This window comes from Desmodus rotundus, chromosome 13 (genome assembly GCF_022682495.2).
Source record: "Desmodus rotundus isolate HL8 chromosome 13, HLdesRot8A.1, whole genome shotgun sequence".
NCBI lineage: Eukaryota > Metazoa > Chordata > Mammalia > Chiroptera > Phyllostomidae > Desmodus > Desmodus rotundus.
Window position 1 is genome coordinate 43,425,604 of NC_071399.1, and position 25,630 is coordinate 43,451,233.

At 38.0% G+C, this 25,630-nt stretch overlaps 1 protein-coding gene across 1 annotated transcript in view; it reads right to left on the reverse strand.

The window, feature by feature from the left end:
- The window catches only part of IPO5 (importin 5), a 51,878-nt gene that overhangs the window by 18,200 nt on the left and 8,048 nt on the right, over positions 1-25,630 (reverse strand). The window contains exons 2-10 of the mRNA XM_024578838.4: positions 20,679-20,759; positions 15,397-15,589; positions 12,222-12,324; positions 9,290-9,386; positions 8,943-9,047; positions 6,823-6,945; positions 6,620-6,740; positions 4,787-4,874; positions 2,793-2,899 (exon numbers count right to left, since the gene is read on the reverse strand). Of these exons, the coding sequence (XP_024434606.2) occupies positions 2,793-2,899; positions 4,787-4,874; positions 6,620-6,740; positions 6,823-6,945; positions 8,943-9,047; positions 9,290-9,386; positions 12,222-12,324; positions 15,397-15,589; positions 20,679-20,759 (1,018 nt within the window). The remainder of the gene's footprint in view (positions 1-2,792; positions 2,900-4,786; positions 4,875-6,619; positions 6,741-6,822; positions 6,946-8,942; positions 9,048-9,289; positions 9,387-12,221; positions 12,325-15,396; positions 15,590-20,678; positions 20,760-25,630) is intronic.

Consider the following 25,630-nt stretch of genomic DNA (forward strand, 5'->3'; position numbering starts at 1 on the left):
TCTTTGGCTTCTCCATTTCCTATGCTATTCTTAACCTTCCCTTGTCTATTTTGTACCTACCAATTATGCTTATTCTCTGTACCATTTCCCCCCATTCTGCCCCTCTCCCCCAACTGATAACCCTCCATTTCTGTGATTCTGTTCCTGTTCTAGTTGTTTTCCTAGTTTTTGATTTTTAGGTTTAGTTGTTGATAGTTATGAGTTTGTTGTCATTTTACTGTTCATAGTTTTTGATCTTTTTCTTAGTAAGTCCCCCCATAACATTTCATATAATCAGGGCTTGGGGATGATGAACTCCTTTAACTTGACCTTATCTGGGAAGCACTGTATCTGCCCTTCCATTCCAAGTGGTAGCTTTGCTGGATAGAGTAATCTTGGATGTAGGTCCTTGCCTTTCATGACTTTGAATACTTCCTTCCAGCCCCTTCCTGATGTAAGGGTTTTTTGAGAAATCAGCTGATAGTCTTATGGGAACTCTTTTGTAGGCAACTCTCTCCTTTTCTCTTATTGCTTTTAAGATTCTCTACTTACCTTTAATCTTGGGTGACTTAATTATGATGTGTCTTGGTGTGTGCTTGCTTAGGTCCAACTTCTTTGGGACTCTCTGAGCATCCTGGACTTGCACGTCTAGTTCCTTTACCAAACTGGGTGAAGTTTTCCTTCATTATTTTCTCAAATAAGTTTTCAATTCTTGCTTTTCCTCTTCTCTTTCTGGCACCCCTATGATTCGGATGTTGAATGTTTAAAGTTGTCCTGGGGGTCCCTAATTTTTTTGAATTCTTGTTTCTTCATTCTGTTCTGGTTAGATGTTTATTTCTTCCTTTTTTCCTAATCATTGATTTGAATCCCAGTTTCCTTCACTTATCTGTTGGTTCTTTCTGTATTTTCCTTTATTTCACTTTGGATAGCCTTCATTTCTCCCTTTATTATGCAACCATACTCAATTATTTCTGTAAGCATCCCAATTACCAGTGTCTGCATCTCTGATAGGTTGTCTATCTCACTATTGCTTAGCTCTTTACAGGAGTTTTGATCTGTTCTTTCATCTGGGCCATATTTCTTTGTCTTGGTGCACCTGTTATGTTGTAAGGGGTGGATTCTTAGGTATTCACCAGGGTAGGGCAACTCACTTCACTGCATTGTGGCATTATATGAGGGGGAGGTGTCAAAGAGGGAACAATGCCGCTTCCTAGCTTGCTTGGCTTTTGCTCCACTTTCTGTCACTTCCTTTGCTTCCCACAAGTGGATTGTACCCTTTTGGATGCTGATTCCAGGATGGGTGGGCTTATGTATATTCTATGACCCTGTGGGCCTCTCCAACAAGACTGGGAGTTTCTCCCACTGCCACAACCCCCACCCCCACAGATCTTTACAGCTACAGGTTTTGAGGCTTTATTTCCCCAAGCTGGAACCCTGGGTTGTGAGGACTGTCTCACTCCCTAATTGTTCCTCCCAGCTTATCTGCCCACAAATGTGAGATATTCTGGTCCACCAGCCACTGCCTTGCCGTGCCTCCTCTCTGACCCAGCTTCCTGTGTCCACCCCTCCTACCAGTCTGGATGAATGTCTCTTCTTTAATTCCTTGGCTGTCAGACTTCCATGTAGTTCGATTTTTTGGAAGTTTTGGTTGTTTTTTGTTTTTAAATTGGTTGTTGTTCTTTTGGTCGTGCAAGGAAGCAAAGTGTATCTACCTACGTCTCCATCTTGGCTGCAAGTCCCTCTAAATCAGGGGTGTCAAACTCATTTTCACCAGGGGCCACATCAGCCTCTCAGTTACCTTCCAAGGGCCGAGTGTAATTTTAGGATTGTATAAATGTAAGTACCCCTTAACAGTTAAGCAAGAGCTCAGCACTGCTGCCAGGTAGAAACAAGGTGCCAGGCTGGATAAAACAAGGTGGAGGGTTGTGTCTGCCACCTGTGCTATAAATTATATAGATTTGTTTCAATTACTCAATATATCATTAAGCCAAAATTGAGACAACTGAGGAATAATAATTGTAGGAATCCAATATGTCAATCAGTATCTAACACTAATCACTGCATACTAAACTTACTAATTAAAGAAATGCAATAAATATTTACTGATACAGAAAGATTTCTATTCTTGATTCAGAGATATGCCTCACATATTCTCAATATGCAAGGTTTCTAGACGAATGCTGCATAAAAGGTGATGATGGCATGGTATGGGGTTTTCCTTCTCTGAACTTTAAGATTTAAACAAATTTTGCAGTTCATTATTTAAAACAAAAAAAATAAAGTGGGGCTTATGTTACCTATGAAATATGTACCATTTACCATTGTTAAAGTACTTTTCACCAATATTAAATATAGCTTTGGATTCTAATCCCAATCATGGGTGTAGTGTATGATTGATTGATTGATTATTTATTTAGCCTCCCCTGAGCGTTAACTTAAGAGTGAGGAGAAGGGAGAGAGAAAGACAGAAAGCGAAACACCAATAATAGAGAGAAATTTCAATCAGTTGCCTCTTGCACATGCCCCAACTAGGGACCAAACCACTGACCTTTTGCTCTGTGGGTTGATGCCCAACGAGCTTAGCCACACCAGTCAGCACTTGAGTACTTTTAATAGAGGAAAAATATTTTTGGCGTAAGAGTGAACAGTTGCAAAGACAACTAACAAGAATTTTATCAGTATAATGTAAAAATCAGGGTAAAGAAAATATAAAAAAAAAAGATTAATTTTTAGACACAGTCTAAGTAATTGTTAAGAGTTTATGATTTAGAAGCCACTTTCCAGTATTCTATCCTTTTAAAGTTTCAGCTTACGATTTTGAAGCATTTGCATAATGTGTTCCTTGATCATCGGCAAAACGAGTTTTCCACCAAGTCCACAAGCCATTCGGTCCAAAGCACTCTCACCAGCAACTGCATTGCTATACACCAACAGAATTTAATGTATTCAACATATTCAAAATACACAAGAATAATAGTACATGTTATTAAACCAGGACTGAAAACGAGTAAGTCAAGGAGTCTCTTGAATGTATGCAGTAAGTTGTGGGTTAAAAACCCTAAAGTTAAAAGGGGGAGGAAGGCTAATAAAATTATCACGATTCATTGTAATTTAAAAAATCCTATGTCCGCATCTTATTTTTCAAGGGTTTCTCCCTTCTCTTTTTACATGCACAAACCCCTTACTGGCTAAAACTTAGCTTCTGATACTTTGAAGACTCAGGATTGTGAGCAGAGCATTTAGAAGAGTCTTGTGTTTCTCATTTCCTGGATATATATCCTTTAAAACTTATCAGTGAACAGAAAACTGAAAGGGGTGCTGAGACTGTACATGATTTTCTTCCTCACTGTAAGCTTATTTATGTTTAAAGAGGTGTAAGCTGCATTGTCAAAAATTATGTGTAAGTGAAACTCCATTCTAGTGTTTTCACTGAAAACTGAAGAAAACCTAGCATAAAAGTTTTTGTACTTTCTTAGAACTCCAAGACTAAGTAGTGAGTTTGTCATGTGCATAATCTTTAGCTGTTCTGTGTGGACAAGACTATACAAGGATGGACAAAAGTAGGTTTACAGTTGTTCATATGGAAAATAATACAATAAACTCGTTTTGCTTACTCACAACTATAAACCTACTTTTGCCCACATCTGTATATAAAGATAAAGCTACAAATGATCTTTAGAAGAGGTTCTTAGACTTAAACTGATCTTGAAAATAGATTCATGGCCATTTACTCATAGATAAGGATATTGTATTCATAAGGTCCAGAAAAAAATAGCTTCATAAACTATATAAAGTCAAGTGCCTTTTACAGGGCAAATTACAGGCCAGGTAGCAGCACATTACAGAAAATGAACTGGAAAAAGGAAACTTGATCTGAGCCTGGTTTTCTCCTGAGCCCTATTAGGTTATATTCAGTGAAGGACTACCTTCATACAATCCAACACAGTATTTAAGCCAGAAGTCAGTCATTTTTAATGATGGCAGTTAGCCTCAGAAACTACCATATATTCTGTAAGTGAAATGTCTTTCATTTCTAGTATTATTATAGTAACGTATACTGACTACCTGCCTTTCAGGGGAATAATTTATTCTTTTTAAGAAGGAGATAGTATGATGCCCTAGGAAGAGTAGGAGAGATGGTATTAAAGCCCACTCTACCAACTGGTTATGCAATCCTGAACAAATCACTCAACCTTCTCTCTCCATTCTGCATCTAATAATATGATTAATATACCTTTATGAATATTGAAAGAATCTATTAAATCAGCAGGGCTCTAAAGTGTTGTTTCAAGTACATGTAAGGGGTCATCATTGCTATTGGACAGTGAATATAGATTTTGGTTGACTTCTCCATAGGAATTAGTATTCATGGGGGACTCGTAAATCACAACAAGTAAAATAGTAATTCCAGTGGTACTGTCACCTACTGTTCAAATCTCGCCACTACTGTCTCCTCTCTAGCCTCAAGTTAAATTGTATTATATTAGGAAAATAAGAAGTTTCACTGGGAATTGTGCTGAAACAACCATTCTAAATGAAGCATATGCATATAAAGGCATTTATCACAATAAAGCTTCTTTATACATATTTTATGCTACTCAAAATAAAAAATCTTGAAGAAAATTCAGAGTAAAATGGTGATGCAGAAATGCATACAACAGAAAGCCTAAGTGTCCCATATACTAAACTTAAAAGTTTAACTTCAGGTTATAGAATACAGCAGGAGAGAGATCTCTCACTGCCACCTGATGCTGCTTTTCCCTGTTAAGGAATCTCCATAAAGTATTTGATATATAGGATTGATTACCTGTCAAAATCATCATCTTCTAGTTCATCTGCATTTGCCCAGTCCTCATCCTCTTCCAGATCAACCATCATTGCTAACATCTGAGGAACTAAAGGAAAAAATAATTTCACACTTGAAGACCATTGCTTTTTTACTGTTGATATAATCATTTACAAACAAGAATTTTAAGAAAAACAAAAAATTTACTTTGCCCTAAAAGAGTGAAACAACAAAACTATTTGCCTGTGACCCCAAAACCTATTTTGTTAAGTTTTAACCTTTTAGTGGGGGCCACGTTTGCTTTAGATCTTATTCTTTTTTTAAGGGAAAAAATCAAACTTTCCATGTTCTTTTGCATTCTCTTCCCTGCTCAGCATAAGTGAGCTTCATGATAAAATAAATAGTTCCATTCCCAAACTGTTTTTACACTTGAACTACAGATCTCAATATGTATATACAAAGATAGTACTATTTCAAGATTTTATTTTTTAAATGGTACATAATACATGGTATCATACTATAGGTAGCCTTTGGCAGTTTTCTTTTTCTCAATACATGTGGATTTCATTTTAATTACTTCACAACAATGCATTACATGAATGCTTTCCCATTGATGGACATTTTGTTTTTTTTCCAATTACAAAATTGGCTTTGATGAAATTTTTATACTTAGTTCCTTGAAAAGTGTTAGTTCAGGACATGAAATTGCTACAGGTATCTTCAACAGTATTAAAAATCACTGAAGTGAATTCCACACTAGTTGCAGCCTATACAAGTAAGCCTATATTTCTAAGTTTAGAAGGCCTGTCTTATTTCACAGCAATGTGTGAAGTGCCCAGGAGCTGTTAACAAGTCTTCTAACCACACCCTTTATCAACACTTGATATTGTCAAAGTTTCTAACAAGTTATATTCCACAATTACACCTGTTTTTATTGAGAAGGAGCAGTGTTCTTTAGCTATTTCAGATTCTTCTTTTGTAAATTTCCTGCTACTAACCTTTGTCTAATGTCCAGATACTAAATCTTTGTTGATTATGTGCATTACAATTATTTTCTTCCAATCTGTAACTTATCTCTGAATTTCACTTATGGTGTACTTGGTCAAAAAATTGTTTTCCTTTTAGCAAATTTAGCAATGCTTTTGCATCTATGGTTTCTGATCCAGTCTTTCAAAATAATACTTTCCTACTATCAAGCTTTACTTTTAAAATGTTATCTGTATTTAGTTTTTATCAACCCCAATTGATTATTATAGAATATTTAAGATTAGTATACTTTTTTAGATAGAAATAAGCAGTTGCCACAATGACCTTTCACAAATTATCTTTTTAAATCAGCTTTTGCCTCCATGTGAGTGGATCTGCTCCCACTCCTAAATTTTCACAGCTGACAGGGCATGATCTCTATTTTGTTTGTAAAAATTCTCTTGGCTACTCCAGGCCCCATTTTCTTTGACTTGGAATTTCAGGATCAATCAATCTTATGACCAACTCTATTGGGGTTTTGACTAAAATTACATTGAATTTTTAGACTAATTTGAGGAAAATTGATATTTAGTTCTTTCAATGTTTTGGTCTTTCAATATCTTATCCAATTATCTCCATAAAGTTCTTAAACATCTTCTGAGTGATTTCCAGGTATCACAAGCCATGCCTGTTATCACATGAGGATTTGGAGAGCTGAAGCAAATCCATCAAGTTGAGTACATATACACAGAGATGCACTTTCCCACTCTTTTGATTTTTAAAGGACATTCATTGTATCAACAAATCTGTGAACTTATACAACTTTCAGAAAAGTTATTTAACAATTCTTCCACATTAATATAAACTATTTAAAGACCTTTGACTTACTAGTCTGTGCAACAATATTGGTATGTTTTCTTAACATAGCAGCTGCAGTCTCAGAGAGGGTCACAATTACTTCAAGGGCAAGCTGGCGTTGCATATTATTGAGGCTAGTGTCTCCACACAACTACAAAGACACATTTGCATACATTTAGTAGTTTATTCACTGAAAATAATAAACAGAACATTTACTGAACTATTTACTTTACCTTTAGACTTAGCTGTAAAGTAGCTTCCAAGTGTGGACGCAAATACTTTGGAACAGTATCTGCAATCTCAACAAGGGATTTAAGAACTGAATCATCATTCTGGTAGCATGAATCATTTACAGCCTAGAAAAGATGAAAGAGAATTTTAAAAAGTCTTGAGCGCTCAAGAGTCACTTCATGATGACTCATTAGCTACAACATTAAGAGGCAGACAACAGAGAAATACTGTTAAGAGTATTTTTCACTAAATAATAACTTAGCAATTTACATTATGCAAATGTTTGTTCCACCTACAGTCCTGTGTACACCTTTTAACTAATATTAACTAGAAACATACAAAATAAGGATTTAATTCTAAGTCAATATTAAAATCAGTGAAACTACAATAACCACCACAATGAAACTTAAGGATATCAAGAAATTTTTTTCATAACCAAAAGGAATCCTTTTTCTCTATCCTTCCTACATCCATGCCCTTGTCTTTTTTTACATACAGTAAATACATTTGATACATTTAAAGTGTCCCATATTACCCAATTTATTTCTCTTTGATGTCAAGTTTGGTCACTATAGTACGTAAGTGCGTATTTTGTATTTACCACTGCCTATTTCAGAGTGACAACTCCTAGAAGTTTTGTCTAACATTTTAACTTACTCTAAATTCAGAGGAACAAAATCTGAAATTAGGCTTAGTGAGTAATTCAAGATTTTTGATAATAAAAACTGCTAAAATAGAATGGGACAGTTAATGTTTTGTCATTGATCTAAACTATCTTTTTAGTTTGATGTCATAGGGAGAAAAGTTTCTGCCAAATCCTTTGACCCATGTAGAATGTTTTAGTTTTAGCTCCTATAAACCCTCTTTCACCCAGTTCTCAACAGGGCTGCTATTTCTCCTAGGAGGTATTTCTGGATTGTCATGACTGAAGATGGGCAAAAGCCAGGAATACTAGATAGTCTGCATCTGTGACACAAATGCTTCTGAGAAACTCACAAGACTTTATTATCATGCATTTTTCACGATCATAAATGTTTGACACTTGCAAAAATTTAAAAATTCCTAATTATCTGAACCTAGAACCTAACTCACAAATTATTTTTTGCATCATTTAAAAAACGCATCATAATGCACCCCTCCTAAATGTAAATACTGTATAAATCAAGAATGAATACATACTTTGTTTTGTTCAAAGCTTTACCGCTTCTGGAAATCAAATCAGTAGTAGTAACAGCAATTGTGGTATCTGACTTGTCAACAAGACCTCTGCATCAGTTTGTTCACATTTTTAACTATTACATCTGTAAAGATCACTTAAAAAAAAAAACACCTAATCTACTATGTCTCTTGTAGTAGTCATGCCCTAGGAGTTATATGTGGAAAGCATGCCATTTTTATTATATGTTACTTTCTTTTTATTTCTTCTTTCTTTGGATATTTTAAAACATGTACTGATATTTTAAAAACATGCATATATGTGAATTATGTTATCTATGCATTTCATTTTAGGACAGAATATGGGAAGTTACAAATTATTTGTTATAAAATGGGTTTGGGGTTTGACAAGGCTAAGAATAACTGCTCCAATTCATCCAATCTTATTTTATCTTCTCACTGAGGCAGAAGGTGTCCTTAAAATAACTTATCCTCAACATCCAATAGGAATTACCCATAAACTATTTACTTTATAATACAAACTGTTAAACCCTCTGGTTAACAGTAAGAACTGCAGTCTGACCAACACTGTGACCTTGGTTTCACCTTGGGTAAAATGAGCATTAAATTCAGATTATTTGGTTGATTCAATGGAAATAACCTATGTAATTATATATTCAATAAGCATAAGTTGCTTATATCATTTGCATTATAGAAAAATTTTGAAACTCTAATGTAAATATTTGAAAAGACTAAGAACTATCAAAGCTAGTAGATGTAAGTTCAATGGGGACAAAGATTTGCATGTTTTGTTCACTGCTGTATCCCCAGTGCCTAGTACCAGCACACAGTAGACAATCAATATTTACTGAATAAATGAATGCACTAGAGAACTCTGATGTAAATTTATTAAACTACAGAAACCAATGAAAATATAACTATCACCTACTTTAAACAGTTTTCTTACCTGTAAGAATCCAGGTAACAAGTCCGCAAAATGTTTGAACAGAGCAACATTATGCTCATTTGCAAGTATAAATGCAGCTGTAGCTCTAGCAGATAATGTTCGGATCTAAAATGAAGAGAGTAAAATATGACAAACATGAGACATTTTAGATGGATGCCAAGTTCAAGTTTTCTTACTCAAAATGAAATTTTTCTTTATCAGTAAAACTAGTAATTTTCCTTTAGCAGTAAAAACTAGTATTTATATTTTAAAGTATTAAAGACAGTCTCCAAATACATAAATTTCTTTCACGAATTAGGTATCATCTTAAATTAGGTGTTAATATTAATGAAATTAAAATGATTCACCGATGGATGTTCCTGATCTTGCATACACTGAACTAACATCCGTTTGATGACATCTAAGTAGTGCTGCTGTTGGTTCCCAAAAATTCCAGGAAAGTTCCTAAAAAATGATCCAAAGTGGTTTTAAAAAGTACATTACATGTTAGTAAAGTTATCAGCTAGAATATCTAATTAAATGTCTGCATGACTCAAAGAATGTGTATTAGTACTTAAGGATGAATACCCATCCCCCCCTCCAACCAATCCTCTTTTGGTGTTGGATGAATGGAAACAAACACAATAAAGAGGATTAGTCTGGAAATTGGGGGAGACCCATCTGTAGAGGACTCAGCCACCCACCCTAGTCCAATACTTTATTCTTATCACTCTGCCTCAGTTAAGAAGCTAACTTAGGGGGCAGGATAGGACAAGAGCAAACAGTTTCAGGTAGGACTGCAATAACCATGCTTTCTGACAATCTGCTCCTAGTCTTGGTGATCCAGGGCAGTTTAAGTTCTGCTCTACTTTAAATTAAGTAAACAATTAAACTAAATACTTTTACTTAATCCTGTACTCTAGATTACTGATATAAATAAGATACATTTGACAAAGAAAGTAGACAATGGTGTTAATATATACCCTATTCTCTTCTAATGCTCAAGGTACATCTTATTGAAAAAAATGTATATGATCTTAAAAAATTATAAATCTACTTATATTTTAAATGCAGTATACTGTATTACATAGGAGGGTAAAATTTTTCTTAACATTTAGTACTGTGTCAATCTCCAAATAAAGCAGAAGAAACCATTCCAGAAACTTTTTCACAATCATAAAAAAACAAAGGAAAGAAATCAAGCTCCAGAGAACCTTATATACAACTGAGGATTATAATCTGAAATACAAAGCTTTATTTTTTCAGTTTTACTTCCAAAACAAATACAAAGTTTACAAAGGTATTATGTTAAGTCTGAAAAGTTAGGAACTTGCAGAGACTTCTGGCAAAGACGGAGGCATAGGTAGATAAACTGTGACTCCTCACAAAACCAAAAGAAGGATGACAACAAATTTAAAAACAAAAAACAACCAAAACTGACAGAAAATCGAACTATATGGAAGTCTGATAACCAAGGAATTAAAGAAACATTCATCCAGATCAGTAGGAGGGGCCAGCCTGGTGGAGAGGACTCACAGCAAGGCTGCAGCCGAGGACCAGGAGTGGCAAGGTGGTGTGGCTGGTGGAGCGGGCAGTCCTATATTTGCGTGCAGGTAAACCCAGAGGAACAACTGGGGAGCAAGATAGACTATGCAACCCAGGGTTCCAGGGTGGGGAAATAAAGCCTCAAAACCTGTAAGGGTTGAATCAGCAAAAGAAACTCCCAGCCTGACAGAAGAGTTCAGAATGTACACAAAATCACCCACCTGGGGAATCAGCACCAGAAAGGTCCAATTTGCTTGTGGGTAGCAGAGGAAGTGACTGAAAACCAGCAGAGAGCTGAACAAACGGCATTGTTCCCTCTCAGACCCCTCCCCCACATACAGCACCAAACCCAATGATGTGGGTTGCCCAGCCCTGGCAAATACCTAAGGCTCCACCCCTCTGAATGTAACAGGCCCACCAGGACAAAAAAATAAGGCCCAAATGAAAGAACAGATCAAACCTCCAGAAAAAATACAACCAAGTAACGAAGAGATAGCCAACCTATCAGATGAACAGTTCAAAACACTGCTAATCAGGATGCTCACAGAATTGGTTAAGTATGGCCACAAATGAGAGGAAAAAGTGAAGGCTATAAACTCTGAAATAAAGGAAAATGTACAGGGAACGAACAGTGATGGGAAGGAAATCTGGACTCAAATCAACGGTTTGGACCAAAAAAATAAACATTTCAACCAGACCAGAATGAAGAAACAAGAATTCAAAAAAATGAGGAGAGGCTTAGGAGCCTCCAGGATAACTTTAAACATTCCAATATCCAAATCATAGGGGTGCCAGAAGAAGAACAGCAGCAAGAAATTGAAAACTTATTTGAACAAATAATGAAGGGAAACTTCCCTAATCTGGAAAAGAAAACAGATTTCTAGGAAGTCCAGGAAGCTCAGAGAGTCCTAAAGAAGGTGGACCCAAGGAAGCACACACCAAGGCACTTCATAATTACATTACCCAAGATTAAAGATAAGGAGAGAACTTTAAAAGCAGCAAGAGAAAGTTACCTACAAAGGAGTTCCCACAAGACTATCAGCTGATTTCTCAAAAGAAACCTTACAAGCAAGAAGGGGCTGGAAAGAAGTATTCAAAGTCATGAAAGGCAAGGACCTACATCCAAGATGACTCTACCCAGCAAAGCTATCATTTAGAATGGAAGAGCAAATAAAGTGATACCCAGATAAGGTCAAGTTAAAGGAGTTCATTATCCCCAAGCTCTTATTTTATTATGTTAAAGGGACTTACCTAAGAAAAAGAAGATCAAAAATATGAACAGTAAAATGACAATAAACTCACAACTATCAACAACCAAACCTAAAAAATACAAGCACAAACACAAACTAAGCAAACAACTAGAACAGGAACAGAATCACAGAAATGGAGATCACTTGGAGGGTTATGAGCTGGGGAGGGGAGGGGGGAACAGGGGAAAAAGTACAGGGAATAAATAGCATAAATAGTAGGTAGAAAATAGACAAGGGAGGTTAAGAATAGTATAGGAAATGTAAAAGCCAAAGAACTTATATGTACGACCCATGGACAGGAACTAAGGCGGGGTGGGAATGCTGGTGGGAGGGGGTGGGCAGTGCAGAGGGGAATAAAGGAGGGGAAATGGGACAACTGTAATAGTATAATCAATAAACTATATTAAAAAAATAAAAAATAAGTTAAGACTAAATATATGAAATATTTTTTGTGTGTTCATGACATTAAAGTTTAAAAAATAAAAAATGAGATCAGTGCATATACCAGAAAATGTGAAGGGCGGCTTCTCGCAGTCCCACATTTTGAGAGCTGACTGAATCAAAAAGGAACTTCAAACCTTCAGGCCATTGGTTGTTACCATCCTCATCTAAAAATAAAGAAGTCCAGGTTCATTATAAGTCTTATGCAGTAGTAGCAAATGTCATTTGCTCTATATTTTAAAAAAATTCTAATACAGTTAGGTCCTTTAACCTAAAAATGACATAATAATCTTGTAAAAAGCAATTGTTTATATTTGAGTTACTTAAGCACAGATATTAACAGTGGTCATTTAGAAGGAAGGGGATTGAGAAAAGATATCCCTATGATTGTTTGGTTGAATCTTTAATATATACTATTGTTATTAAAGAGTTAAAATGTAGGCAAAGTTAATATATGGTAACAAAGTCTTGAAACCAGGACTCAGAGTGCGGTGCTCACGCTTTCCGGTTTTAAGTCCTATCAGATGTTATTAATGTATTTATTTTTCAACAAGATTTTAAAATAATAAAATTTTTGTAATACTTTATAATAAAAATGAAGTATCTCAATAAACTACTATATTAGTTAAGTGACTCATTAATTATTCTCTCACAAAGAACTTAAGAGTTGTACTAGGTTGGCCAAAAAGTTCATTTAGTTTTTTCCATCAGATGGCTCTAGTAGTGCTTAGTTGTCTTAACTTCATTCAAACAATTTTGTTAGATTGTATTGGGATAGCTGTCATATCAGCATGCATTAAAAAAATCAAAACGGGTGAATTTTTGCGCAGCCATTGTAATACTGAAGAAGATACACAACATTGTTGGCATATTATGCTTTACTATTTCGAGAAAGGTAAAAATGCAACTGAAGTGCAAAAAAAAGATTTGTGCAGTGTTTGGAGGAGGTGCTGTGACTGATCAAAAGTGTCAAAGTGGTTTGCAAAGTTTCTTGGTACTACTGATATTTGGCCAAATGATTCTTTGCTGTGGTGCTGTCATAGACTGGAAGATGTTTACTAGCACCCTTGGCCTCTCCCACTAGAAGACAGCAGGAGATAACCAGCATAATCAAAATATCCAATCAATAAAATTACTGGTGAAAATGAAAAAAAATGTGTTTTATTTTACGGAAAAAAACCTAAGTGGACTTTTTGGTCATCCCAATAGAAATTACACTCAAGTTATACACTTGTTCTTGTTAAAAATTTCCCTCCATATTTACCGATATTTTCTGAAATGAACACTACTTGGCTGGCAATAAAAAATAATACCCTTAATCTGTCCCTTCAACATAAAAATGATTTGAGGAGGTTTAAAATAACTGCTTAAAAAAAAACCTATGAAAAGAGCACTTTGAAACATTTTGAAATGTTTCCATCATTAAATGATTTTGAATTACAAATGTTACCTATAAAAATTCTTATTTGTACACTTAAAATTTTTTAAAATAGGATTTTCTAAGCTTTTAAAATAATTCAACATTAAGAGTTTCAGTGAGTTCTAAACTCAGTAGGTAGCTGAAATTAAAGAATTAGTGTTATGACATACTAAGCACAATCAACAAAGTTCTCTCATTTAACCCTTACCTTAGTGAGATAGCCTTTTCAATGTTTAAAAATTCCACCTAAATGAATTAAGTTTAAAATCGTATTTATGAATCTGTCAAAAAAAGTGTGTTCAATTATATTATTATTTAAAGTGACCAAAAGGTTTTGACAGTTGGTAAAATGCAATATTGTATGTTTTCCTTTAAAAATATTTTTGGGTGTTTTATAACGTAAATATTATAGTAGTATAAAAGCTTATGTACATAATTTATGAATACACAAATATAACAGCAAAAGCACCTGGATTCCACTGATTTCTACTTCTATTGGCAAGTCTGTAAAGAAGGTTCTAAGTTAGACTATGCTTTCAAAACTTTACAGATTAAGAGGGAATAAAACAGACAACTTTCAAGCAAACTACAAAAACTTCTCCGCATCCATGTATTAAAACCAATGGTATTATGACTGCATCTCATACACATCTATAATTTTTGGCTCTAAATGCACAATACACAATCACTCTCATTTCCAACAGAATAAATGGTACTTAAGCAGCTGGGGATTTTCTTCTAAAGATTCCACTTAAAAAATATATATTTACAAGGTCTGTCCAGAAGGTATCCAGTTATGTAATATGACAAATAAAGACAGTTATTGAAGAAGATACAGGAAACACTGTACATAGGACAATGACACCACAGTCCCCTTAAAAGTAGGTACCTCGATGCCTCACACTGTTCTTCCAATTGCCATCAGCTGCTCCATTGTATTTTCCTGAATCGATCCCATTGACAGTCTGAAATCTCTTCACTTTCAAAGGTGATTTTAGTTTTGGGAAAAACCCAGAAGTCACAAGGCACCAAATCTGGGCTGTAAGGGGGCTGAGTCACCTAGGTGATTTGATGTTTCACCAAAAACTCTGCACGAGATGTGATGCATGAGCAGGTGTGTTGTTGTGATAAAGCTGCCAATCAGCAGTTGCCCATAGCAGCCTTCTGAATCATCTAAATAGTTTCTGTGGAGGAATGTTTAAGCTTAACACAAAATTTGATGCAGATTCATCGCTCTCCTTGCTTAGTCATTTTGAATGTGACAGCCACACAGTACACATGCTCACTCATCAGAGCCTACAACCCTCACTGACTAGTACAGTGAAGTCATCATTATCCACGCACATGCATTCCAGACCACTCTCCTTGGCTATGAGATTACATTGATGTCATGGAAACTGCTCTCATTATATTAACAATGGCTGGACTTTTTCCAGACAGACCTTGTATAAGGACAGACTTGATCCTTAAACAATGTGGAGGTTTAGAAATACCAATCCCCAACACAATAAAATTCTACACATAACTTTTGACTCCCCCCAAACTAATTTGTCTCTGATTATCTGCTGGGTATTGATTTCAAGACCTGTGTCAGAAAACAAAATCCACAGGTGCTCAAGTCTCATATCAAATGGTGTAGAACAATGCATATAGTCAACTTTCTGCATCCAGACTCCCAACAATAAATTTAAAAAGGTACAGGTATTTATTGCAAAAAAATCCCCATATAAGTGGACCCACACAGTTTGAACCTGTGTCATTCAAGGGTCAACTGTGTTCATTTTATTTTATAACATAGTAAGTACTTTTGCATACACACCTATTAAATTTCTTGCTAGCTCTGCAGCAATATCGCAAATTTTCTTCCTCATGCTAGACTGTGTTTCCATTTGAATAATCATTAGTAGTTCACTCTTAATAGCAGTCTGGACATCAGAAGGAAGAGTTGGGTAGACTTCATCAAATGCAGAGGACAAAAGACGTCTTAGGAGAACAGCAGCCATTTGTCTAGCCTAAAACAGACAACATGGTTAATGTACTGGTATCTTACTAGACAAAAAATTTCCAACACACTAGATTCACTCCCACTGATTGATTTCACTATTCCATTTTTACAATTCACTCTGAAAGCATTTTATTAGATTTTGTGAAAAATAAAACTTTGTAGTCACATTAGCCTACTGTATAGAAAATGCCACCCAAAAGCTATTTTTGTTTATAGCTGAGAAAAAGACCTGAACACATTAAATCTCAAACAGGAACACCTATCATAGCAATAATGAACCTGTTTAAAATTCCTATTTTTAATACATTCTTTGGAGAAAAACAGATCTTAACATAAATTGCAAATCCTATAATGCTCTTTCCCTACTTCTCCATTTGGCTTCTGTTCTAGTATCTGAATTACCTTTCCTACATAATCTTAATACTCCCAGCTTGGACTACCTTGCTATACTACTGACCTTTCTTTAACCTCCAAGACAAAATGCTATCAAATCTACTTATCTTTATGCCCCATTCATGCAAAGAAACTCTACAAATTCTGAACATCTAAAAAGTAATAATTAATTTCAATGTGTATATTCTTAGCCCATTTTCAAACCTATAGAACTGATTCAAGTTCGTTATTTTCTGTATATTTCTTTCGATTATAAAAGTGGAGACATACAGGACTTTGGCCAAGGTGGAGGCATAGGTAGATACATTTTGCCTCCTCTCACAACCAAAAGGACAACAACAAATATAAAAACAAAAAATATCTAGAAGTGCTGGAAGATCAAACAGTAGAGAAGTCAGACAACCAAGGACTTAAAGAATAAACATTCATCTAGACCAGTAGGAGGGGTGGAAAAGGGCAGCCTGGGCAGCAGCTGGAGGACTGGGTGGTCCCATATTTGCGTGCAGATAAACTGGGAGAGACAACTGGGGAGAGAGACACACTGCACAACCCAGGGCTCTAGCATAGGGAAATAAAGCCTCAAAACCTCTCACTGTAAAAAGCTGTGGGGGTTGCAGTGGTGGGAGAAACTCCCAGCCTCACAGGAGACTTTGTTGGACAGACCCACAAGGTCCTAGGACATACACACACCTACCAACCTGGGAATCAGCACCAGAAGGGCCCAATTTGCTTGTGGGTAGCGGGAGAAGTGGCTGAAAGCCACCCACAGCGGAGGAAGACACATTGTTCCCTCTTAGACCCGGCCCCCAGAGCACAGTGAAGTGGGGTGCCCTGCCCTGGCAAATACCTAAGGTTCCACCCCTCTGAATGTAACAAACAAGCTGAGACAAAAAAACAAAACATAACAAAAAAACAGGCCCAAATGAAAGAACAGATCAAAGTTCCAAAAATAGAAGTAAGCAATGCAGAGATAGTCAACCTATCAGCTGCAGAGTTCAAAACATTGGTCATCAGGATGCTCACAGAAATGGTTGAGTATGGCCACAAAAGAGAGGAAAAAGACTATGTAAAGTGAAATAAAGGAAAATATACAGGGAATCAACAGTGATGGGAAGGAAACTGGGACTCAAATCAATGATTTGGAGCAGAAGGAAGAAAGAAACATACAACCAGAACAGAATGAAGAAACAAGAATTCAAAAAAATGAGGAGAGGCTTAGGAACTTCTGGGACAACTTTAAATGTTCCAACATCCAAATCAAAGGGGTGCCAGAATAAGAACAGCAGCAAGAAATTGAAAACTTATTTGAAAAAATAATGAAGGAAAACTTCCCCGACCAGGCAAAGGGAATAGACTTCCAGGAAGCCCAGAGAGTCCCAAAGAAGTTGGACCCAAAGAGGAACACACCAAAGCACATCATCATCATCAAGTTACCCAAGATTAAAGATAAAGAGAGAATCTTAAAAGCAGCAAGAGAAAAGAAGTTACCTACAAAGAAGTTCCCACAAGACTATCAGCTGATTTCTCAAAAGAAACCTTACAAGCAAGAAGGGGCTGGAAAGAAGTATTCGAAGTCATGAAAGGCAAGGACCTACATCTAAGATTACTCTATCCAGCAAAGCTATCATTTAGAATGGAAGGGCAGATAAAGTGCTTCCCAGATAAGGTCAAGTTAATAAAAGAGTTCATCATCCCCTAGCCCTTATTATATGAAATGTTAAAGGGACTTAATCTAACAAAAAGTTGATCAAAAATATGAACAGTAAAATGAAAACAAGCTCACAACTATCAACTGAACCTAAAAAAACAAAAACAAAAACAAACTAAGCAAACAACTAGAACAGGAACAGAATCATAGAAATGGAGATCACATGGAGTATTACCAGCGGGGAAGGGGTGGGTGGAGAATGGGAGAAAGGGTATGGGGGAATAAGAAGCATAAATGGTATGTACAGAAGAGACAAGGGAGGTTAAGAATAGTATAGGAAATGGTGAAGCCAAAGAACTTATATGTACAACCCATGGACATGAACTAAGGGGGGAGAATACTGGTGGGAGGGGAGTGCAGGGCGGAGGGGAATAAAGGGGAGAAAAATATGGGACAACTATAATAGCATAATAATATATTTTTTAAAAAGTTGAGACATACACCCTTCTAAAATTTGATCATATTAAATCTACAAGCTATTAAAAATATTAAACCCGATTATTCATGTTCTTTTTCTTTTCTGGGCTGCAGCTATTCATTATCACTATAATTACTTTGGGACTATGATCAACAAAAGGAGTTAAGCTATACAAATAAAATTTGCCTTTTTTCCCCCCATTTACTTTTCACTGAGAAATCTTTTCATCTGAAATACTTTTGGCAGATAGCCAACGTATTAAAAACTTACGCTCTAGAAAGGATTCAGCGTGGTTAAAATTCCCATAAAAGCAGCTGAAATTTGTGCAATTCTCACATATACACTGAAAACTATGAAGCCACAATCAAGGTGATGAGGCTAGGTCACAATCATCATCTAATTCATAAATCAAGATTTAAATGGGGTTCAATATAGGTTTTTTAAAAATAGAATTCAATAGTCTTCATAATATTCTCAGCTTTAAAATTTGCTTCATAGTGGCTCATTCTCCCTCTGGGGAGCACATGCACACCTTTCCCTTCCCCTTCTTCTTCTCACCAGGCACATTACCTTTGCCTTTCTCTCTCCCAAGTTCCAATGGCCCTTCTTTTGCTTTTGTAACTTGGTTCCTAAGCGTATGCAGCCCAGTTGACTTACTTCTATTACCTTTGTAACTTTAGAAATAAACTTTCTCTTATAATATGAAAACAAATTTGTTTCGCAGCTAACTTCCATCCATCTTCAAGAACTAAAATAGCCAATTTTTTAGAGATTTAAGTACTGTTTGTCATTTATATTTGACATTCATTTTGAATTAAAGAAAAAGAATGTTACAAAGCTGAAGGAGCATTTTTTGTCATCTACTTTAAAAAAACAGGGCATGTTTATATTGTTTTCTAAGTGCTCTCAGAGAATAATAAATTGACAATTTAAAGTCAGGTGTATTACTTTTAGTGTGACTTCATTTCTATCATGTGTTAATATAAGCATTTTACATATAGTGTGACTGTTAATAAAGGAGTCTCACTTTACAAATTCTAAGTGCATTTCATGGATGGGGTTAAGTTTCATACACTTGGGTATTTTGATGTTTTTCCCAAAACAAACAGGATATTCAGTTAACATTCAATGTTATACACAGATATTACTTTTGTAAAGAAAAAAAATAGCTTGTAAATGCACAGAAAAGCAGTAAGAAACTATATATTTGATTTGGTACAGAAACTGATTTGCTAAAAGCCATGATTTAAAAAAATGTATTTATTTACTTTTTTCAGAGAGAGGAAGAGGGAGGGAGAAAGAAAAGGAAAGAAACATAGATGTGAGAGAGAAACATCTATTGGTTGCTTCTTTTTCCCTATCTCAGGGACCAAACCTATAACCTAGGCAAGTGCCCTGACCGGGGACCGAACCAGTGATCTTTTGCTTTGCAGACCCATGCCCAACAGATTGAGCCACACCAGTCAGGGCTAAAAGCCAGGATTTTTTTTTTTTTTTAATAATTCAACATTATTTATTGTGTGCCCATTATATGCTAAGAACTATTTAAGGTGCAAGGGATATAAATTTTTTAAAAAATTTTTATTGTTATTCAATTACAGTTGCCTGCCTTTTCTCCCCATCCCTCCACCCCACCCGTGCTGAACACACCTCCCTCCCCCGCCTCCACCCTCCCCCTTGATTTTGTCCACGTGTCCTTTACAGTAGTTCCTGTAATCCCCTCTCCCCACTGTCCCCTACCCACTCCCCTCTGGCTATTGTTAGATTGTTCTTAACTTCAATGTCTCTGGTTATATTTTGTTTGTTTTTTTCTTTTGTTGATTATGTTCCAGTTAAAGGTGAGATCATATGGTATTTGTCCCTCACTGCCTAAAGCCAGGATTTTTAAAGGAATCTACAAAGTGTCTTTTGTTTCCAAAACATCTTTTTTTTTTTTTTAGATTTTATTTATTCATTTACAGAGAGATGGGAAGAGATGGAGAAAGAGGGAGATAAACATCAAAGCGTGGTTGCCCCCTGAGTGACCCCTACTGGGGGCCAGGCCTGCAACCCAGGCATGTGCCCTGACTGGGAATCGAACCAGCAACCCCTTGGTTCCTGAGTGCCACAGGCCAGCACTCAATCCATTGAGCCACACCACCCAGGGCAAAACATCTTTATAGTATATATTATTCTCCACTTAGAGATGGCTATAAGCATAACATTTTTAATAAATGTTAAGATAAAAAGTAGTTTTTCAAAATCATTTGGCAACAAATTAAAACACTGAATGAATAATTTTCTTTTAAAATGAATTTGAGAAAGAAAACTTTTTATAGCTACAGAAATCACTTATATTTAATAATTTTTATATAATAATTTTAAAATAGGCTGGACACATCATCTGACACGGGGAAAAATATTCTCATTCTTAATATGAGTATTTCAGAAATTTTAACTCCAAACAGATTTTAACAAATAATAAATTCAAAATTCTGGTAATATCCAGGCAGTAAACAACAGTTCTTACTACCTACTTTTACCACCATCTAATACCCAACTTGTTTTGTAATAATATATTCTCAAATATTATAGTACCTCCTCAGCAGCTGTAGTATTTCTGATGGCTTGTAAAAGGAATGTGATCTTTGAATGTCCTGGGATATTCTCATAGGTTTCCTACATAAAAAAGAAAAACACTAAAGGTTAGAATATAATGTTAGAAAGCCTCATGATTACACTAGTGAAAAGAAATGAAGGCTGGGAAAGAACCATTCATGGGAAGTCATATAATCTAGAACTAGTATTAAAAATTTCTCCTGTAACATAAAATATATACTTCAGATAGGTTAAGAAAGAGAAGATATTCAAGGAGTTACTTTCAAGTTCCTCTCTTACCTTTACCTCTTAAGAACGATGTGTGCATACATTTCCGCAGCTTTGGTTAATATCGTGATTAACAAAACTCAAACCTTTAAGAAGGCAGGTGTTAAGTGTGACTTGAGCTACTTTGCTGCAAAGTGCTGAGTATCTCCTTATGTCACTGAAAACTGGTTATCTTGTCACCATTTTTTAGATCAGAAGATGTAGAACTGGTTCAAATGAGCGCTAAGAACCACCAGAGACTACCTCAGATGAAGGAAGTCAGAGAAAGGGAAAGCAGTTAAATTCTTCATGCTACCTTTTCTTTAAAGCAAGGATTATACTAAAACCATACTTATATACACCAATAAATGAATACAGTCAGAAGAAATCAACAGACCTAAGGCGGCCTAGCAGGAATGGAAAATCACCAGGGGGGGAAACTGTACCTTGGGGAAATGCCTGCCTGGGAAACTGCCTGTTGGCCCTACCCAGGACAAACAGATGCCCAGCTAAGATTGGGGTCTGGGGTCGACCTAGACCTATCCAGCATAACAGGATGCAGCTTTAACTTGAGCCTGACAAGTTGTATCAAGAACAATGGTCAGCAGAAATAGCACCTAGGAACCAGCTCTCTAGCCAATCAGACTCTGACACCACAACCAGTTACCCTTCCTGGGTTTCTGTTCTTAAAAACCCTGCCCTAAGAACAACCAAGCGAGTCTTAACCTCCTCTGGTTGGCTCCCCAACCTCCCTTGGTTGGCCCCACATTCTCCACTTTCCCTTATTCCCCACTAATAAACCCTGCTCCTTAGCTTGCTGCTTCCTTCTGGTTTCTTGAGCGACTTGGACCTGACATTTTTTGGTGCCAAAACCTGGGATTAGGCACCTGGCTGGAGGCCCGCGCTCCCGTCACTGGGATTGGCCTCAGGTCGCCCCAATTCCCGGACTATAGAGTCATTCAGGAAACCCTAAGGACAGAGGCTTGAGCTTCCCCTGTGGCTCTTCCATCCTATTTTGCTCATCATTCCGGAGGACCCTCCCTTTAAGTACCCTTGCCACCGCACCAGACCTTTCCAGTCAACACTGGTCACTATTCTCTCGGGTGAGTCCTTGTCCTTTGACTCCAAGCACTGTGGGGGGTTCCGTCCAGGCCGCTTCTAACTCCAGGAGTTAGTTAGCACTTCAAATCTGAGCGCTCAGTCGGAACCCTCCACATATCTGGCGGTCCTGTCTCTCTCCTCCGGGAAGCCCCTGGTGAGGCCCACTCACTCCTCTCAAGTCCGTGTTGCCAACGCAGGGATGCTTGCTTCAGTACTCTCAGGGCTGCTCTGGCCCTACTTCTGACTCCGGGAGTCAGCACTCAAATCGTGGGACTCGGACTCACCCTCCTAGTAATCTCCCTCATTACCACTCTCATTCTCAGCATAATTATGGGGACCTCTCAGTCTCTTCCCGCCCGGGGCACTCCTCCTAGCTGCATGGTTCGCAGCTTTAAGAACGATAGCCAGGAAATGGTACTGTAGCAATAGCCAGAGAATGGCACTTTTTTCGCTTTCAAAATTCTCACAGATCTTGACAGTTCCCTGTCTGTGGTGCACTGGCAAGCGGTCTGAGCTCCCTACCCTTTCCGCTCCCCCTCCCCTCCTTACTCCTCCTCAGCCACCTCCTTTGATCCCGCCAATCACCCTCTGCCCTGTGCAGGTCCCTCCCCCTGCTCTTAGAGGACTCATCTCTTTAGGGGACTCCCAGCCTCCCAGCCCCAGCTCTCCTACCCTGGGACAAAAACCTTATACCCGCCCGTTATCTTGTCACACTCCTTCTCGCAGGCCTGTCTCAAATCCCTTAGTGTCATCCCCTCTGAGGCCTCCTCAGGGATGTTTCCTCTCAGGCAAGCAGCAGGACGAGAGGGAGTAGTGTGGGCTCATGTTCCATGTTCACTGTCAGACTTAGCACAAATAGAGCACAAGCTTGGCTTTTTTTCTGGGGACCCTACAAACTATGTTAGGGAGTGTGACAAAATTCTAGAGATCACCCAGGGCCCAGATGAAAATACTGCGGCCTTCACGAGCTGCCTCAGTGAGGCAGTTCTCAAACACAATAGTCTGGACCCAGGCTCAGCAGAAGAGAGCTTACTCAATATTCAGGAAAAGCTCCAACAACTGGAGGACCCATTAAGATGGCTTTCTGGGTATTCAACAACAGAGAAGGAGAAAAAACTAGAACAAAAAATGAGAGATAACGAGAGAGAAGAAAGAGAAAATGACAGGGAAAAGGAGAGGCAGAAAAGAGAGAACGTGAGATACCGAATGCTTGCCACTGCCCTCCAGGGACAAACCCACAGGGGTCACGGGAAAGGAAAGAAACCTACTCAGCCAGAGGCTCCTAGGGGTCCTTGTTTCAGGTGTGGAAAGAAGGGACATTGGGTGAGGCTCTGCCCAAACCCATGGCCACCTCCTGGAACCTGTCCATTCTATAAGAAGACAGGGCATTGGAAGGTTGAAAGTCCGTCTGCCTCCAGCTGAGGATCAGACTCCCTTCCTCTGTAGGAGATGCGGCCCCTGAGTTCACAGTCTCTGACCTACTCAGTCTAGCCGCAGAAGATTGTCAGGCCCGGGTTCAAGAGCCCCGACCATTGCTATCACCACGGCTGAGTCCAGGGCAACCCTACCATTGGCAGGTAAGCCCATCTCCTTTATCCTAGATACAGGAGTCATGTTCTCAGTTCTGCCAGAATATTCGGGGCCTTTAAGCTCCTCCTCAGCCTCTATTATAGGAATAGATGGAAAACTAACAAAACCATGGGCCACTCCTCAGCTCTTCTGCAACACAGGGGAACACATCTTCACTCTCACTCTTTCTTAGTTACACCTACTTGTCCTGCTGATATAGAGGGACATTTTAGCCAAGCTACAAGCCTCCCTTCTAATACCCTCATTACAGAGCATAACACATGTTCTAAACCCACACACAGTCCTGCTGCTAACCTTAGAAAGCCACCCTAATTCCCCAGCACCCAACTCATCAGACCCTACCCTCCTTTCCTCTACTGACCCTCGGGTTTGGGACACAAAACACCCTTCTGCACCATTTTTTTTTTTTTTAAAATCATTCCCCTTTCTACCCAATCACAGGACCTCTTTGCTTTTACTTGGACACCCGGGATGTCTATGCCTTGAGCCTCTTAGCTCAACACTATGGGCCCAATCTAAGGTCCGTAGCTTATTTCTCTTAGCCACTAGATGCTCCACTCCTAGACTGGCCAGCTTGCACGTGGGCTCTGGCAGCAGTAGCCATCTTCATTCAGGAGGCTCTTAAGCTAGTTCCATATGCCAACCTGACAGTATATTCCTCCCACTCCATAAACCCTCTCATTACACACTCGCTGTTATCTAATGCTTCTCACTCCCAGCTACAACTTCTCCATGCTCAAATCCTATAAAACCCTCAAGTCCAAATACATCCCTCCCCTCCAAGTCTTAACCCAGCTTCCTTGCTGCATCTCTTTGTCTGGTAGTCTACAGACTCTCATGATTGTAGTGAGGTCAGTCACCACTTTTTACACCCCTACCCTAATTTCCAAGACAACCCTCTCCTGTCACCTATACCCAATTGACTCTTAGATAGGAGTTCCTTTAAGGCCCTCAAGCAGGGAGTGGGCTAAGTTATCACCAACCTCGACAATATTCTAGAGTGTAAGTCTTTTCCTCCAAGAACAACCTGCCAACAGGCAGAGCTTATAGCTCTAACCAGGGTGCTAACTCTTGCCAGAGGACAGACAGTAAACATACACATGGACTCCAAGCATGCTTTCCATATCATACATTCACACATCTCCATATGGAGGGAGAGAGGATACCTCACCTCTAAACATTCCCCCATCATTAACAGAAATCTCACCCTCAAGCTCTTCCAGGCAGCCTCATTACCCACAAGTGCTGCTGTAATTCAGTGCAAGGGACATCAACATAACAGAGGTCATATCTCCACAGGAAATAATAAAGCAGATACCAAGACCAAAAGGCTAGCCCAGAACATTCAACCACTTACTCAACTATTAGTAATTCACTCTAAAGCACCACCATACACCAAAGAGGAACATCCACTCTTTTTTCCCCAATTTTTAAAATATTTTATTGTTGTTTAATCACAGTTCCCTGCATTTTCTCTCCACCCCTCTACCCCACCCCAGCCAAACCCAACTCCCTCCCCTGCTTCCACCCTCCCCCTTGGTTTTGTCCATGTGTCCTTTATAGTAGTTCCTCAAAACCTTCTCCCCACTGTCCCTTCCCCCCTCCCCTCTGGCTATTGTTAGATTGTTCTTAACTTCAATGTCTCTGGTTACATTTTGTTTGCTTTTTTCTTCTGTTGATTATGTTCCAGTTAAAGGTGAGATCATATGGCATTTGTCCCTCACCGCCTGGCTTATTTCACTTAGCATAATGCTCTCCAGTTCCATCCATGCTGACGCAAAGGGTATGAGCTCCTTCTTTCTCTCTGCTGCGTAGAATTCCATTGTGTAAATGTACCATAGTTTTCTGATCCACTCATTTGCTGACATCTACTGTTAACAACAAAATAATTTTACCAGAACAACATGCCACCCAAATCCTTACTGACCTGCACAACCAATTTCACATCAGTGTGAGACACCTTGCCTCTCTTCTCTCTGACCCTCCTACACCAT